The sequence below is a fragment of the Dipodomys merriami genome, unplaced genomic scaffold, assembly GCF_024711535.1.
Source record: "Dipodomys merriami isolate MVZ:Mamm:240054 unplaced genomic scaffold, mDipMer1.0.p SCAF_89, whole genome shotgun sequence".
NCBI lineage: Eukaryota > Metazoa > Chordata > Mammalia > Rodentia > Heteromyidae > Dipodomys > Dipodomys merriami.
This window is the reverse complement of record NW_027206501.1, coordinates 1195266-1212701: the sequence shown is the minus strand read 5'-3', so window position 1 is coordinate 1212701 and position 17436 is coordinate 1195266. Positions and strand designations below refer to the sequence as shown.

At 35.9% G+C, this 17436-nt stretch overlaps 1 protein-coding gene and 1 non-coding gene across 6 annotated transcripts in view; one reads left to right on the top strand and one right to left on the bottom strand.

Moving 5' to 3' along the window:
- Positions 1-17436, bottom strand: part of Smap1 (small ArfGAP 1) — a 133874-nt gene that overhangs the window by 45928 nt on the left and 70510 nt on the right. For 3 of the 5 annotated variants that reach the window (XM_070012179.1, XM_070012182.1, XM_070012181.1), the window contains 3 exons: positions 13876-13951; positions 6795-6875; positions 1068-1148 (listed from right to left, as the gene is read on the bottom strand). In XM_070012179.1, the coding sequence (XP_069868280.1) occupies positions 1068-1148; positions 6795-6875; positions 13876-13951 (238 nt within the window). The remainder of the gene's footprint in view (positions 1-1067; positions 1149-6794; positions 6876-13875; positions 13952-17436) is intronic. The other 2 variants (XM_070012180.1, XM_070012178.1) reach the window with 1 other exon arrangement.
- On the top strand, positions 13402-13508 carry LOC138820509 (U6 spliceosomal RNA). Its single transcript, XR_011369897.1, has one exon. It is a non-coding gene; the product is annotated as a U6 spliceosomal RNA (small nuclear RNA).

Below are 17436 nucleotides of genomic sequence, written 5' to 3'. Positions count from 1 at the left end.
GTAAACACTATTACAATGTTAATAACTCTTTAAGATAGGTTATTTATAATGTAACCATAACAATTTAGTTTCAGAGACAATTTTCCGCATTCTTGGATCTTCTGAAATGCATTTAAAGGAAAAGCTATTACTACACCTCATGGCTATTATTAGCTTCTAGATGGTTTTCAGGAAACTCAAAACAACCTTGCTGGAGAAAGTAAGTATTACATTTATTTTCTTTTCCTATTTCAATAGGCGAAAAGGCTTATTATTTACTTTAACTCACAGTTTCAGTGGTTTCAGTCTAGGGTCACTTTGCCCTATTACTCTGAGTCTGCAGTGACACATAAGGGGTTGGTGAAGAGGCCTAGGTGGCTAGGAACTAATTAGGAACAGAGAAAGAGGAGATGCTAGGACTTTCAAATATTCCCTTCAGGTATTCTCCAAATGACCTAACCAGTCCACTAAGTTCTACATCTACCTTCTACCAATACCACCACAAGCAGGAACCAAACCTTCCACACATGGGCTTTTGTGGGGAATGTTTAAGATCTAAACTATAACAGTTCCAGCACTAACAATTATCTGATGATAGGAGAAAAAGAAAACAAAAAACAGATCTGTTGGCCTTAGATTTTCCTCTCCTCAAAAGGATAAACATGTACAATCTGAGTTCAGTCATTTTGGCTGTAAGTTTCACTACTACATACCTCTGCTCAAACTCACTAGTTTTCTAAATTTATTTCATTTTCAGATTTCATGCCTGTAACAGGCTGTTCTCTTGAACTAATGTATTCCTTAAAACTACCAAGGCTTCTATATGTATCTGGGTCAAATGTTAAAACATAGTCATTTCTGAAGACTCCTTTAAGGTACAATCTTGTATTTTTAAACTTCATAGATGAATACTTTGCTCCAAGGAAGTGAGATGATCTATACAGAAAGGCATGTTTGAATATTCTTTCAACATATACTTGTAGATAAATGACTATTTCCACATCATTATATATCTGGAAGATCATTAATATTAATACACAACTAACATGGCAACTTATCAGGTTTTTTAAAAGGGGGTGGAATTTTACCTTTTCAGTTGGAAGTGGTTTAGCAGACTTTTCTGGCTCCTTTTCTCTCTTTTTCTCTTCCTTTTTTTTTTCCTTTTCTTTCTAAAACACAGTCCCAAACTTTGATAAACTTAGTAATTTTTAAAATATGTAATTTTAAATTCATTTTTATTAGTTTTAATCATTTGAGAAAAAACATATCCAACATTTACAATACCCATGTTCAACCGAAATATAAAGCACACAAATTTGTTACATGTTAACAACATAAAAAAACCTCAAAAATATATAATTTAGAACCTCTCACATTTTACTATTCTGTGTTTATTTTAAAATAAGAACTCCATTCAACAATTTTTCACAACATCCAGACATAAGGCTATGCTTCCTAAAAGTACCCAAAATTTTGAATATTGAATAAGAAAAATAAAATTCACCAAACAGGGTTCCTTACCATGTAAGATACAGTATAGTAGGTAGACATGGGAAAGGGAAGATGATATAGAAAATAATTTTAATTTAAAAAATCACAACAAATTGAAGAGCTATTATCATAGTTTGGTGCTTTTTTTTTTTTTTTTAAACAGCCGGGTGCTGTCCAGTAGGCTGAGCTCTGAGGATTGTGGTTCAAATACAGCCTGGGCAGAAAAGTCTGAGATTCTTATTACCAACTAACACAAAAAGCCCTAAGTGAAGCCATGCTATGCTCAAGTGATAAAGCACTAGCTCTGAGCACAAAAGTTCAGGGATAGTGCTGAGGTCCTGAGTTCAAGCCTCTTAAAACACCAGTGTGTGCACGCGCACACATGAACACACACACAATGATTTTCTTACAAAAAATTTTTTAAAAGTTGGTTCCTGGGTACTGGAAGCAACTGACTAGCATGGACAGTTGAGGCACACTATATTATGATATTGTCAGGTTTGAGAAAGCCTCGGTATAGTCATAAATCAAACAACAACAAAAATAAACAGAACACAGAATTTCTAGAATGTGTGTAAAAAGGTAGTTTATATTTACAGATTTTCCATATTAATATTCTCTAAGTCATCTCTTGCAAGAATACTTTTTCAGGAACAAAAGTTACCAAATGACTTTCTGAATATCTAACGTGCTAAAATCTAAAGTGCAACCTGTATTCATTAAGCTATCAAATGTGCGTATGTAAAAACTGGCATTATCATGAGCATTATAAACATGAACAAAATCTAGCACAAAAATTATCAACAAAGCTAAGCATTTATCAAAAATTTAGTTTTGCATTTATTCCAGGCCTATGAGTCTGGAAATAACAAAAATGTGAACCTTAATGGATAAATACAAACATTACCTATTGCTGATCCACTATAACTCAAATCAAACCTTCACTTCCCAAACACAACTACCACTCAAGAGTTTTCTTTTTTTTTCTTTTTTTTGGGGTCCGGTCGTGGGGCCTGAACTCTGGGCCTGGGCGCTGTCCCTCAGCTCTTCAGCTCAAGGCTAGCGCTAGCGCCACTTCCGGCTTCTTTCTTTTTGCTTATGTGGTGCTGAGGAATCGAACCCAGGGCCTTGAGCATGCAAGGCAAGCGCTCTACCACTGACCCACCTTCCCAGCCCCCTCAGAGTTTTCTTATTGTCTAATTTAATCTTTGCAAAAACAGTCTGGAATAACTGTCAATAACGTCCTGCTAAAAATGAAGAAATACAATCTGAAGTAAAGTAATGGGCAACACCATAGCTAATCAGTATCCTTTCTCAAAAGCTAAGTAACCCCTAACACTTAAGGCTCTGCTATCCACCCAAGTGAATATGTGCAAAAATCTTTTACATATTATATATTCTAGATATTACTGAAGTTTAGTGACAAAGGCAATGCAATAGAACATTCTTACTAGTATGTTGAGGGTAAGTTGCTTCATAGTGAATCAGCGAATATGGTATGTTCAAGCTAAATCCCCAATGTGATGGTAAGAATAAGCAGGGCCTTTGAGAGATAATTATGTCATGAGAGGAAACCTCTATGACAGGGATTAGTGTTTCTAAACTGAGGCCCCAAAGAGAATCCTTGCCCATTTTCACCATGTGAGGTCACAGCAAAAAGGTGCTATTCTAAGAACAAGGAAGTAAAACATCATGATACATAGAGTCTGGCAGATTCTTGATCTTGGACTTGGCAGCCTCTCCGTAACTGTGATAAACAAATGTCCGTTATTAGCTACTCCACTTATGGTATTTTGCTAGAGCTGCCTGCAGAAACAAAAAAACTACTATCCTAACTGGGAAAAGAGTCTGATTTCATAATCATTATAACAGGTGGACAATATAAAAATCACCAAAAGAAAAATCACTTAGCTACATTTAACAAGGGAAACCACAATTTCATGTTAATATTGGAATTTCCATTAACAAAACATGGCTGTCATCTATTCTGTTGTCAGACATAGTTATGGTACAGTCTCTGAAGTAACATTGATAGAATTATCTCTAAACTCAAGATTATACAGTTTAACCTAGCTACTGAATCAAAAACTGCTAACGAATCAAAGACTTCTAGAAATTAAATTTTTCACAGCAAGAACAAACTACAGCAGAACCTGGTAATATAGAAACGTAATTTCTGAAATTCAGTTGCTCTCTATATAATAGTATAAAATGGTAAGTCTTCTCAAAAACTGATACAAAAATACAAGTCCTATCAGACGAAGTATACATTATATACCATGTAGTTTCTATTAGATAATTAATATTTCTATTAGATAATTAATATATGCTTGAATAATTACAGCCAGTCTACAAAACTTTTATGTACTCCAAAAAGTCGTGATAGGCCAGGCATTGGTGGTTTACACCTGTAATCCTGGCTACTCAGAAGGCTGAGATTTGAGGACTCCAGTTCAAAGCCAGCCCAGGCAGAGAAGTCCATGAAATTTATTACCTCCAATTAACTACTGAAAAACTCAGAAATGGCACTGTGGCTTAAAGTAATAGAGCACTAGCTTTGAGCACAAAAGCTCAGGGACAGCAGTATCCAGGCTAAGCACATGCGTGTGCGCGCACACACACATACATACACACACACACACACACACACACACACACACATACACACAGAGTGCACAAAAAAATTGTGAGCATATTTGTACTTTTACACTTATATTTACTTAGTCACATATAACACTATCACATAAAAATTATGCAGAAATAGAAAATGTTTTAAAATAGCCAAAAAAGGAATTAATAAATATTATAAATGAACTTTCTAGAGATGAGAATGTAACTCAGTGGTAGAGCACTTACTTGCATAGCTGGTACAAGGGGCCTTGATTTGATTGGAAGCACTAGGTAGGGATATAGACACTTGACTTTAGAGACCACTAAATTAGATAATTGCTTTCTCAGACTCTGATTACATAAAATAATGAGAAGACAAAATTTGAAAATATCAGAATTGCCTTGGGCACATTTACACTTTCTGAAGACACCTCTAACACTTTTTCAGCAAGCTGAGGACCTACATAATCTACAGTCTAATCAACCTAACAATTTCCTTTTCAACCCTTTGTATTGTGCTCTAAAACTCTCTTCATACTCTTCTCACACACTTCCCTTCTCTGCTTATAACTCACAAGGATCAAGTATTCTCACATTTATATTCTCATGTCCTTTCGCTTGATACTCAAAATACTTTTCAGGGTCCTCTACACATCTACATGTTCCACAACTACCTCATATTCAGTATATCCACCTTTTTAATCACTTTTTTTACTCATTGAATTTTCCCAGGGTAAGGAGAAGGAAAGGGGGAGTCAGATGTGTTACAAAATGATTACAAAATTGGGAAAGAAGTACTCCAGTACAGAAAAACTGACTATGAAATAAAGACCCAAAGGCTTAATTTCCTGCAGTTCAAGAAAGAGATCAAGGATAGCACACACTTTCCCATCTATGTCCTTCCTCATTAAGTCAAGATTTCTCATAAAGCTTTGACTTCTAGCAATAAGTACAGTTACATTTGTCTGCCTCTTACTAAGCAATCTTGTGGCAACTTTGATGTAAGACTTAAATAAACATTCATAGTCCTTTCCTAGTCTCCTGATCTCTACTTTCCACTTGGAAGTCCCCAATTGCTTCTCTGTAGGATTAGAGCATAAGTAGGTGTGATCATCCAAATGCAGCAATGTCATATTTGGCAAGAATCATACGAAGATGATTTGGACTCCTTTTCTCCAACTTCTGTCCTTTTTGTTTTAAACATAGAGTATCACTATGTATCCTATGCAAGCCTACAACTCATTGCCTCAGCATCCCAAATCTAGGGATTCTAAGTGATACCATCATCTATGGAGATGGTCAAGGCAGAAACTGAGAGTCACAAGTGGTCCAAGTACCTCCACAGTTCACTAATTGTTAAATCATAGAGAGCTCTCAAAACTATGCTTTCAGCCAGGTGCCAGTAGCTCACGCCTGTAATCCTAGCTACTCAGGAGGCTGAGATCTGAGGATCATGGTTTGATGCCAGCCAGGGAAGGAAAGTCCATGAGACTCTTATCTCCAATGTAACCACCAGGAAAAACAAAACAAAAACACACACAAAAAAAGTTAGTGGCACTGTGGCTCAAGTGGTAGAGCACTTGCCTTGAACTGCAGAGCTCAGGGACAGCACCCAGGCCCAGAGTTCAAGCCCCATACCTGACCAAAACAACAACCACCACCACCAACTATGCTTTCCTTTTCATTCTCTCTGCTTACATTTTAGTGTTATTTTATTCCTGTTATTTTATTCCTACATAAAGCCTGATTCTCAAAACTTTTCCTTGCAACAATTACCATAAAATCGACTAGCCCTGGAACTAGTAAAGCAGTATTATAACATGAAAATCTAATCCTATTGTAAACTTTCTCCTCTTAAAACTCATCACTAAAATGTGTCTTCAAAATAAAGACCAGAATCCATCAATGGGTCTTCAAGAACGCTCTGCCCTCACTTTTTCATTAGTATGTAAGCTCTATGACAGGAGAGTTGTATTTTACTTGTTCTCGTGTCTCTCGTGTCAATAAAATGGAGAAGGAAGTATTCTAATACAGAAAAATGATCAATAAGTAGACATGAAAGCAAGAAACCAGGGGCTCATGCCTATACTCCTAGCTACTCAGGAGGCTGAGATCTGAGGACTGTGGTTCTAAGTCAGTAGGGCAGAAAAGTTCATGACTCTCATCTCTAATTAAGCACCAAAAAAGCCAGAAGTGTAGTGTGGCTCAAGTGGTACCAGAGATAGCCTTGAGCAAAAAAAGTTCAGTGTTAGTGCCTAGGCCCTGAGCCCAAGCTCCAGAACCAGCACTAAAAAAAAAAATTAAAAAAAAAAAATAGACACAGGAAAGAACAGTTGAAAAAAAAATGCCTCAAACTAATGTATTAGGGTCAATACAAAAAAAAAAAAAAAAAGCTAAGAGTCCCAAAGGATATTAAAACTCTTATATATCTATAGGGGAGACTTTTAAAAACACGTAACAGCCCTCCCTACATTCAAAATGTATTCTAATCATCACAATTATAGATTCTATATTTTGGACAACATGCATTCAATTTGTATTAAATTGTAACTATGGCATAAGAAAATATTTTTTAAAATCCACTACATTCAACACATTCAGAACTAGGGTCATTAAAAACACATACTACTACAATGTCCCCAAATTATGGCCTATTATGAAAGGAAGCTTATCACTGAGCAACACAAATGCTAATGGTTAAAACATTATTATACCTCCAATCTGTTTTTCTCAGCAGCAGCTTGCAGAGAAGGAGAAGATACCAAAGGCTGAAGAGGAGCGTCAGAGGAGGCAATCTGTGGGGCACAGACACAAAGTCAGGAGGAAGAAGGAAGGGAAAGAGGGAAGGAAGGAGAGAGGGAGGGAAAAGATCAGAACTGATGGCCACAGGGAAGAAACAGAGAGTCATGCTTTTGGGACATAAAAGCATGTTAACAAAGGAAAGTAATACATCAAGAAGGAAGTAATATTTGTTGTAAATTTTTTGTAAATTTCCACCTGAACTTTATAAAAGTCCTTAGTCCAGAAAAATGTATTATTTAAAATGGATTTTACCAGGTTGTAAAATGGAAAGCATACCAGATCATACCCAAAGATCATACCAAAGTATGAAAAGTATTTAAGCGTTTCTCATAGTTCATTTCAAGTCAATGTTACTACTAAATTACTAATGCTCTGAAGCATGAAAAAAACATTGTGCAAAGTACCAGGGTAAAGCAGTTTTTACTGATAACTTTTAAGATGCAAATGAAACAGCTAAAATAAAATTATGAATTAAAATTTTAATCAACTGTTTAGGAAAACAAAAGGAACAGCAAAAAAGCAGTGGATTAATGTAATGGGTAAGCAACATATACTTATGAAGCAATTGATACACTTCCTTCTTTTAAGATCGGCAGCAAACACCATTTCTAGTGCTGTACTTGCTGAATTGCCCAAAGTATTATGACACAGTTATAAAAGTAGAGGCAATTTAGACACTAAAATGTTTTTCATCTAAAAGCTTTTTTACATATCTCCCTACCCATTTTCTACATGCAAAGTTGATCACTTTTTTTTTTTTTTTGGGGGGGGGGTCCGGTCATGGGGCCTGAACTCTGGGCCTGGGCGCTGTCCCTCAGCTCTTCAGCTCAAGGCTAGCGCTCTACCACTTGAGCCACAGCACCACTTGCGGCTTTTTTCTTTTTGCTTATGTGGTGCTGAGGAATCGAACCCAGGGCCTTGAGCATGCAAGGCAAGCGCTCTACCACTGAGCCACCTTCCCAGCCCCAAGTTGATCACTTTTTAATGGAACCATTATCTTCCTGCTCTTTACTGCTAAAATATAACTGAAATACTCTTAAAAATGCATTGTAGATCTTTGGAGCTATAAAACATCTCTTCATTGCTTTATCCTCTCAATAGTACCTATGAAGAACTTTTTTAAATGTACTATTGTAGACAGGTTATTATGTAATGTGAAAAATAACACTGAAAAATGACAAGTCTTTCTTGAATCTGCTTATTAGTTAGGACACTAATTTTTTATTCATAAACCAACACACTGTTATGATTGTATAAACTAGCTATTTGATTACTAGAAAATTCCACATCAAAAATGAAGATTTTGTGGCTGGGAAGGTAGCTCAGTGTTGCCTTACATGCATGAAGCCCTAGGTTTGATTCCTTAGCACCACATAAGCAGAAAAAGCCGGAAGTGGTGTTGTGGCTGAAGTGGTAGAGTGCTAGCCTTGAGATGAAGAGCTCAGGGACAGCGCCCAGGCTCAGAGTTCAGGCCCCTCAGCTGACCAAAAAAAAAAGGGGGGGGGCAGACTTTCTCCATAAACAATTTTTTTTATCAAAACTGTGTCTTAGAATCTGGCATAAATCTGGTCTGTCCTACTAGATACTTACTTTCTAAAGATCATTATAAGTTCATGTACAAAACAAGAAATTTAAGGTTAATTAATAAAATGATAACAAAAGTTGTAGATCAATAAGGGGTTGTTGGGAAAAAGAAATAGGCTCTGCTGGATGCATGTGGTTCTATCAGGTGGGGGCTGGGCTAACAGGGAGGGTTAATGAAGATGCAATGGTCAATGGATAATCTGATGGCATAAATACAGAATAGTGAAGACTGTTAAGCTGTTTTTGAAAAAAAAATGTGACTAAAAGAGTGGAAGAGGAAGTGAGATTAGTTGGCATTAATACATTTTACACATGTGTGGAAATTTTACAATTAAACCCCTCCTTTGTATAGCTAATATATACTGATAAAAAATAAACACAATAATACTCAGTAACATTTTTGCCCAAATCATAAAAGTAGAAGGTAATGACATAAAATTGAGGTATTTTGTACAACAATGATTACTAATCTTTAGAAGCTAGCTTGATAACTCATTGTAAATGTGCTTTTAAAAGATGATAAACTAATGTGTTTACTTTATGTGTCCTCTTCCTCAGAACCAGGAATTTTTTTTTTTTTTTTTTTGTCAGTTGTGGGACTTGAACTCTGGGCCTGAGCACTGTCCCTCATCTCTTCAGTTCAAGGCCAGCACTCTACCACTTGAGCTACAGCACCACTTCTAGTTTTCTGGTGGTTTATTGGTGATAAGAGTCTCATGGACTTTCCTGCCCAGGCTGTCAAATCTCAGCCTCCTGAGTAGCTAGGATTACAGGTGTGAGCCACCGGTGCCCAGCTAGGAATATAAATTTTATTAAATAAATACAATCTAAACATTTTGGTGGGAAGAGGGAGAGAATAAAAGAGGGAGGGAGGAGGGAAAAAAAAGGCCTTGATACCATATGCCCACTGAGAAATGAACAGAAATTTGTTCATTCAGAAAGATAAAGAAAACTTCAATGGGCAGATATACAAATTGTGGTATACTCATACAACAAAACTACCCTTTTAAAGATTAATTTTTTTAATAATTTTTGGGGAAAAAAATCTTTGCTAGGCCAAGTGCTGATGTTTCACATCTATTATCCTAGCTACTTAGAAGGCTGAGATCTGAGGATTGAGGTTTGAAGACAGCCTAAGTAAGAAAGGTGCTGAAATTCTTATCTCCATTAATAATCAATATAGGCAAAACTGGAGATGTGCCTCAAATGATAGCCTTTAACACAAAAGCATAAGGACCGTGCTCAGGCCCTGAGTTCAAGCCAAATGACTGGCCAAAAACATAAATCACTTTGGTACTACCATCATTTTAAGAAATGTCCCTTGAACTGGAAATGTCTTTCCTATATTATCAACATATCCTTCTATTTTCCTATTATAGATAATCTCAACTAATTCCTTTTAAGAATTATATCCTAATGAAATAAATTGAAAAATCCAAGAGGACTTTAATAGCCAATAGTCATTCTGTATCTTTAAAAAGAGGCTGGCACAATTCTCAGGAAGAAATTAAGGTAATATTGGACACTGAATTGCTCCTTAATTTATTTGTTCATTTAGTCATGTAACATATATTAGTATGCATCATATTTAAGGCAATGAGATTAGAGAAATACAATATTTGCCCCCAAGTAGTTTACCTCTCAAGCATTTCAAATATATAGTATATATGTATAATGAACTATATTCCAAAACAGAATATGTTAATTATAATAGAGCAATAAAAGTGCTGTGGAAACACAAAATTTAGATAGCAGTAATGTAATGGTCCTGGGCACCAAAAATGGGTACTTTTGAGTTAGTTGATTCACAAGATACAACATTATCAACAAAATCTTTTTTCTAATTCCGAGGGTGCAAATCTGTAAAACTTTCTTCTAGCACAGAAATATTTCTATGCAGGACATATTCTTGTTCGTTTTTGCTTTCATCAGAAGTTTGCTTTACATCTTTATGCTTCATCCTTTATTTCATGCTTAATAGTGCTCACAGCAATCAACAGTAATTATAAATTCCTTCCATCAGAGCAGCACAACCTTGCTTGTATGACCAAGAATATTTTTTAAAGTTTATCAAAGCCAGTTTTTGAGACTGCAAACAAATATCTAGAAATGAAGGAGGTTCCAACCTAGTTCCAGTTCCCCTAACACTCTGTATGAAGGAGCCCACTGAGACCCTCTTTGGAGACATTAAAGGGCCTGGAAGACAACTCATTAGAAGAATAGCATAGTCTTTGCTTTTATATTTTGTTGTACTTTATTGAGCTAAAAGACACAGAGAAATAGAGTCACTTTTAGGTTCCTATTGTAACACTCTTAAAATAAGAAAACAATTTGAGAACAGTAACACATCCTGACAAAAATAAAAATCGACACTTGAAAAAGGAAGAAACAAGTGATAAAACACGCACATAAACACTGTAGAGTGATTAGTAAATATTTAATGGAGGAATAACAGTTGTAGACAGCTCTTTATCCAAGTCCTAGTGTTCAAATTGACCTTCCTTAGATACTCATTAAGTACCCTAGTATTTCTTATATATCATAGATATAAGATACTCATTTTGTTTGAGTACCTTATATCTAAGGTTATTTTTTAATATGTTATACTCCAAGGGAATACTTCTGAAATACATTCCAAGCATATATGCAAACACCACAAAGAATGCCAATGAAAGCTACTGATGAGTGGAGACAGGGATAGGAAGAAGAGAAACAGGCTCTAATGGGATTAGATACTACCAAGAGGGGGTTGGGCTCAGGAGGGTGAATGAGAACTAAGCAGATTGTTTGCCTGACTTTGTATGACAATAGAACAATGATACCTGTTGAAATTGTTTTAGAAAGAGAGGATATGGGAGAGTGAAGGAGGTGATGAAATTGACTGGAATACACTGTATACATGTGGGAAACAGCACAATAAAATTCCCTCTTACATAACAAACATATGCTAATCAAAAATTAAAAATCTCTAATACACATGAGAAATTTCTCTGAAAACAAGGTTATATCCTTTGTTTCAGTATCCTAGAAGCTATGCCAAGGATTGGATAAATTTAACTTCGGACATTTTTTCTGGATTTTCAACTCATTAGTAATACAAACTCAGGAGTATAGAAAAACCTTTACCACTAAATTTTTACTTTCAAGACTACAAAAAAATAGAAAAATTGTAGAATGAGTATTTGTACAAATATTACTAGTAGTCATGTTATGTTTGTTCTTTCTAGACACAGGCAGGCAGATAAGACAGACACAGACACAAATACCTGTCAGGTTTCACTGAACTATTTGAAAATGAGTTAGAGCTATCATGACATTTAATCCCTAAATATTTTATTTCACCATACGTCTTATATGAGTAAAAAAAAATCTAAGAAGCTATATTGTTATTATGCCCCCAAGGTGAAAGAAAGCAACTTTCTTCCTAACAGCTATCACTGAAATAAAAGAAATAAAACTGAAATGAAAGATGGGGAGAAGAATAACTTTGAAATTGAGTAGCTATATATAAAGAAGGCATAAAGTATCTCAATTAAAAGCAGTGAACAATTGGGGGGTTGGGGATATGAGAATACAGAAACAAGCTCTGTTATGCCACTGGGTAAAAGTGGGAGGGGGTTGGTCTATCAAGGTACATGAATATGATTGAAATAGTTTGTCTGCATGTGTGTAGATAAAACAATGAGGCTGGTTGAGCTTGAGTTAGGAAACAGGGAAAGTAGTAAGGGAGAGTGATGGAAGGGGTAAGATTGATTGGAACACTTCCTATAACATGTATGGAAATGTCACAATGGACACCCTCTTTGTGCAACTAATGTACACTAACAAAAAATTTCTAAGGAAAGACAAAAGTTTTCATGAATATAATCTCCAAATTGTTGCCAGAGTATAAAAATACTCAAAATACAGTGATTTTAGAAAAAAAAAAATCTAAAACTTTTTTGAAAAGCTTACTACAAAGCAGTAAGTTTTACAAAATACTTTACATTTCAAATTAGCATGTATTAGTCTTTTCTCCATAATGCTCAAATAAGCCTTTGATTTATGGACATTACAAACATCATTCTCAACATTGTCATTTTTTATTAATCTTTCAACAGACTTTATTCATTATGTTCACTTAAAACAAGGATAATTTTCCCTCTAAAATAGTCAATAGTGGTATTTTCTTTTTTTTTGGGGGGGGGGGGAGGGGAGGGTGTGGTCGGTCATGGGGCTTGAACTCCGGACATGGGTACTGTCCCTTAGCTCAGCTCAAGGTGAGTGCTCTACCACTTGAGCCCACAGTGCCACTTCTGGCTTTTACTGCTTATGTGGTGCTGAGGGCCTCATTCACATAAGGTAAACACTCTACCACTGAGCAACCTTCCCAGCCCAATAGTGGTAATTTTAAACCTGTGTTACAGGAACTTTTCTCATATTCAGTGATAATGTATTAAAATATGCTTAGAGTTTGACTGATGCTTCTTATCTACCATAAGAAAACTCTAAACCAAAAACCAAATTTAGCCTGTCAGCATAAAACTCTGAATAAACAAAGGAAGGGAAAAAGATTTCAACCACAAAAGCAAAATAGCCTTGTTATAACTGAGATGGGAACTTTAATCAAGAATGATTAAAAAAAAACTAAAGTAAGGTTTCAACTATTTGAAAATCAAAATGCAAATAATCAGTTGAAATGCCATGCTTTAATAAATTCCTGAGCTACAATTCCATGTCACCACAGATACACCAAAACCCTTGGGAGAAGACAGATTTTTTTTCATTTACAAACATTTCAAGAAGTTAGCAAGATAATTTTCTCTCAATTTTACTCAGTTGTTAGCACTTTTTACCAAAAATTAAAAAAATTTACTTAATTATATAATTAAATGTAATAAAAGCAGCTATCAGACTCTTTGAATATGAACTTTTCTGAACCAGTTCTGTGATGCCATGTTCGCTTTGGCAACACATATACTAAAATTGGAACGATCCAGAGAAGATTAGCATGGCCCCTGTGCAAGGATGACAAGCAAATTCGTGAAGGGTTCCATATTTTTAAAAAACAAATTGTTTAAATAGGGATACATGTGGACCCATTGCAACAATGAGATGTACAAGTCATTATGTTGAAAAGGAACTTTACAACTTTGGTGGGGGGAGGAGGGGAGGATTAGGTGGAGGGGGGAGGTTGGGAAGGGATGGGAAGGGGAAACAAAGGAGGAGGCTACAATGCTTGATAAGAAATGTACTCAATATCTTGCCCATGTAACTGTAACCCCTCTGTACAGTATTTTCACAATAAAAAAAATAATAATTATGTGATGCCAAAACTTTCCATATCTAATTATTTAAACATGCAACTACTATAATTTTACAATATTATTCAAAAAACACTAATTGGCAAGAGATGAAAGCTTTACTTACATTTGTAATAGCTATAGCATTTTTATCATAATATTTCTTCTTTTCATATTTATCTCTGATGAAAAATTCTACTGCTCTGAAAACAGACAACTTAAGGAAAAGCATTAGTTAAATCATCTGTATTCTTTGCTTTCTCTATTCCTCTCTATATTAAGTCTAACATGATAAATTTAAATTTCCTATTCACCAAATCATATTTTCTCTCTCACAGTATTTCTGCAACTCTGCTTTTCTTCCTTCCAAAGTCCATTTCTTCAATCCAGTTTCAGCAAGAAAAACAACTTAAAACTATTCTTCCTTTTCTCCTCCCACCCAGCCCACCTATTACTTAACTCTAAATTTTAATTCAGGTTTATTTTGAGTTTGTAATATAAGTAAACTAACATCATGCTGTATACAATTTGCCAGACACTGTGATAAGTTATGTACATGTGTATTGTTTCCTTTAATTACTTTGACATTCCATTAATGGACAATATAGCAGTACTTATACATTACAGATAAAGAATTAGCAAATTGGAGATGGTATGGTTGCTCACACCTGCAATCCTAGATACTCTGGATGCAGAAACAAAGGAACACAGCTGGAAAATAGCCCAGGCAAACAATAAGCCAGAGTAGGCATGGTAGAAAGATCCAAGTCCAGTCCACCCCTGGGAAAATACAAATGACCTCTATTAGAAAATAACTAAAGCTAAGAAAGGACTGGGTGTGATTAAATGGTACAGTATCTGTTTGGCAAACACAAGGGCCTGAGTTCAAACTCCAGGACTGCTCCGCCCTGGGGGAAGCAACCCCAGGGGAAAGAATAAAAAATTGATTCTTATGCCAATGTTCTTTTCTGCTATAGTGACTACATCATAAATGCATATTAGAAAAAATAGCAACCAATTTTTTTCTTACTCGTGAAGTTGAACGGAGAACTCAAGTACATAAAACTAAATGTTTCCATTTATTAGAAATACTTTCAGAAAGCCGGGCGCTGGTGGCTCACGCCTGTAATCCTAACTACTCAGGAGGCTGAGATTTGAGGATCGCGGTTCAAAGCCAGCACGGGCAGGAGAGACCGTGAGACTCCTATCTCCAATAAACCATCAGAAAACCGGAAGTGGCGCAGTAGCTCAAGTGGTAGAGTGCTCGCCTTGAGCTGAAGAGCTGAGGGACAGCGCCCAGGCCCAGAGTTCAAGCCCCACCGCCGACAAAAAAAAAGAAAGAAAGAAAGAAAGAAAAATACTTTCAGAAAATATCTAACATGTGAGCAATATAAAAAATGAATAAGGACAAAGGTGATCTTGTTGGCATAGGTTGTTCTTTGTTTTATGTAGTTCGAGGGTTTGAATTCGGGACTTTAACCAGGTATTGTAATACTTAAGCCACTTTGCCAGACACTTTTGGGGCTGGCTATTAGTGTGATACTGCTATTTTTGCCCCCCACCTCCACCTCTCCCTGGGATGACAAGCTCATTGTCACTTAAACCAACCTTTGTGTTCCACGCCACCTAGGAAAACAAGCACAAATCACCAATGCCCAGCCATTGGTTCATATGGAGTCCTGTGAACTTTCCCCCTCACTTAGTCCAGGCTATCCTAGAATCATGATTCCTCCATTTACAACAGACTGGAACTGCTGTACTTGGCTAATTTATAAAGATACAAAGATAAAATAAAGGATTAGGTTATTTGAACCTTCCTAATTATTAGCAAAAAAAAAATAAAACTTAAAAAAACAATCCAAGTACATAACAAAGAAAACTTTTTTATTTTTGGTCTGATGTGGGGCTTGAACTCTGAGCCTGGGCAGTGTCCCTCAGCTCTTCAGCTCAAGGCGAGCACTCTACCACTTGAGCTACAGCACCACTTCCAAAGTAAATGTTTTAATTCCATGGGAGGCAAGAGGATTTTTCCTTAATGGCTGGTTGTTCTCTTGTTTGTAGGTGATTTTTAGAGCAAAAATGTCTCACAGTTTTAAATATTTTTGTGCAAAATATCAAATACAAGCCAGTGTTTCATAGTTAGTTCACAATGACAAACAAAAAAAATGGACTTCCAATTTAGCCCAGGAATGAGCACAAAAGTTGGTCTGTTTTAACTACTCAACTCTGTCTTTCTAGTTCCAAAGTGGGCATAGAAAATTCATAATTGAATGGATATGGCCAGTTCTAATAATAGGTAGCAGGCTCACAGTCCTACAGTTACTGACTCCTGAATTCTATTACAGTGTTAAAAGGCAAAGAAAAACCAATAGACGGACTTCACCCAAGATGGACTTAAGGAATTAGTCTATAAACCATCATTGTAAACAACCCAAAAAGAAACTTTCATTATATTTCTGCTGATTTCAGTATTTAACTCCCAAATATGGTCCAATGTACAGCCACCAAAAAACCATTAGCAGAGCTGTGGCTCAAGTGGTAGAGTGCTAGCCTTGAGCAAAAAAAATCTCAGGGACAGGACCCTGAGTTCAAGCCCCAGGACCAGCACACACAGACCCCACTCCCCTCCCCCCAAAATAAAAACAAAGCAGTGAAAGTGAGGAATAATAATAAAACACTTCCACCATTGGAATGTACAATAAACATTGAGCACTCTATAAATGAAGTTATAATACAAATAATGAAATGACTAAGAAATCCTACATATATAGAGAGCATGGTAAAATCTTTAAAAAAGTTAGCTTTTTTCCTTTTGTTGGCAGAGTTTGAACTCGGGGACTCACAGTTACTAAGCAGGCACTTCGCTGTTAAGCCATTCTGTCAGTCCTTTCTTGAGCTATTTATTTCTGAGATAGTATCTTGCTTCCTGCTTGTCATTGCTTACATGACAGGCATGTGCCATCAAGCCTAGCTTCTTTCTGTTGAGATGGAGTATCCAAGATTTTTCTCTAAATTTCAGCCTCTTCACATACCATAATCATGACTGATGAACACTTTTACGTTCAGCTGTGAGTTGTTGAGGTGTCCTTGAACTTTTCTAGGCTAGCCTCAACTGTGATCCTCCCATTCCTAGCCTCTCAAGTATTTATGATTACAAGTGTGAGCCACCAAAGCCTAGTTTTGTTTTGTTTTCTATAATATTGAGCCTCAATGTTACCATAGCATTAAAATGGAATACAAGATTAGTTAAAAAAAAAAAAAGTTATATACAGTACTAAGTAAGACAAGAGCATGGCACACACAGTGTTATTTTGAATTTTAGCTCTCACTATTGACAAATGGTAAGCAATTTAAAAGGCAAAGCCCATGAACAGGAAATAGCAACTATATTATGGGTTAAGGCAATTTGCATAAAATCAAATTTAAATAAGTCAGCAATAAGGAACCAATTAATTTAGATATCGGGAAATCTCATTTTCTGGTCTCCAGATGTTATTTGATACATAATGACTTAATTATATTGCAGAGATCAATGGCACAACCAAAAACAAGTAGAACAACAATCTTAGAAAAACCAACATTTAAAAAACATTAATAAAATTCAGTGGCTATTCAGTGATTTAATAAATGAAAACATCACAATATCCCCCCAAATCATTCTTCTCAAAAGTAATAAATGGCACTACCC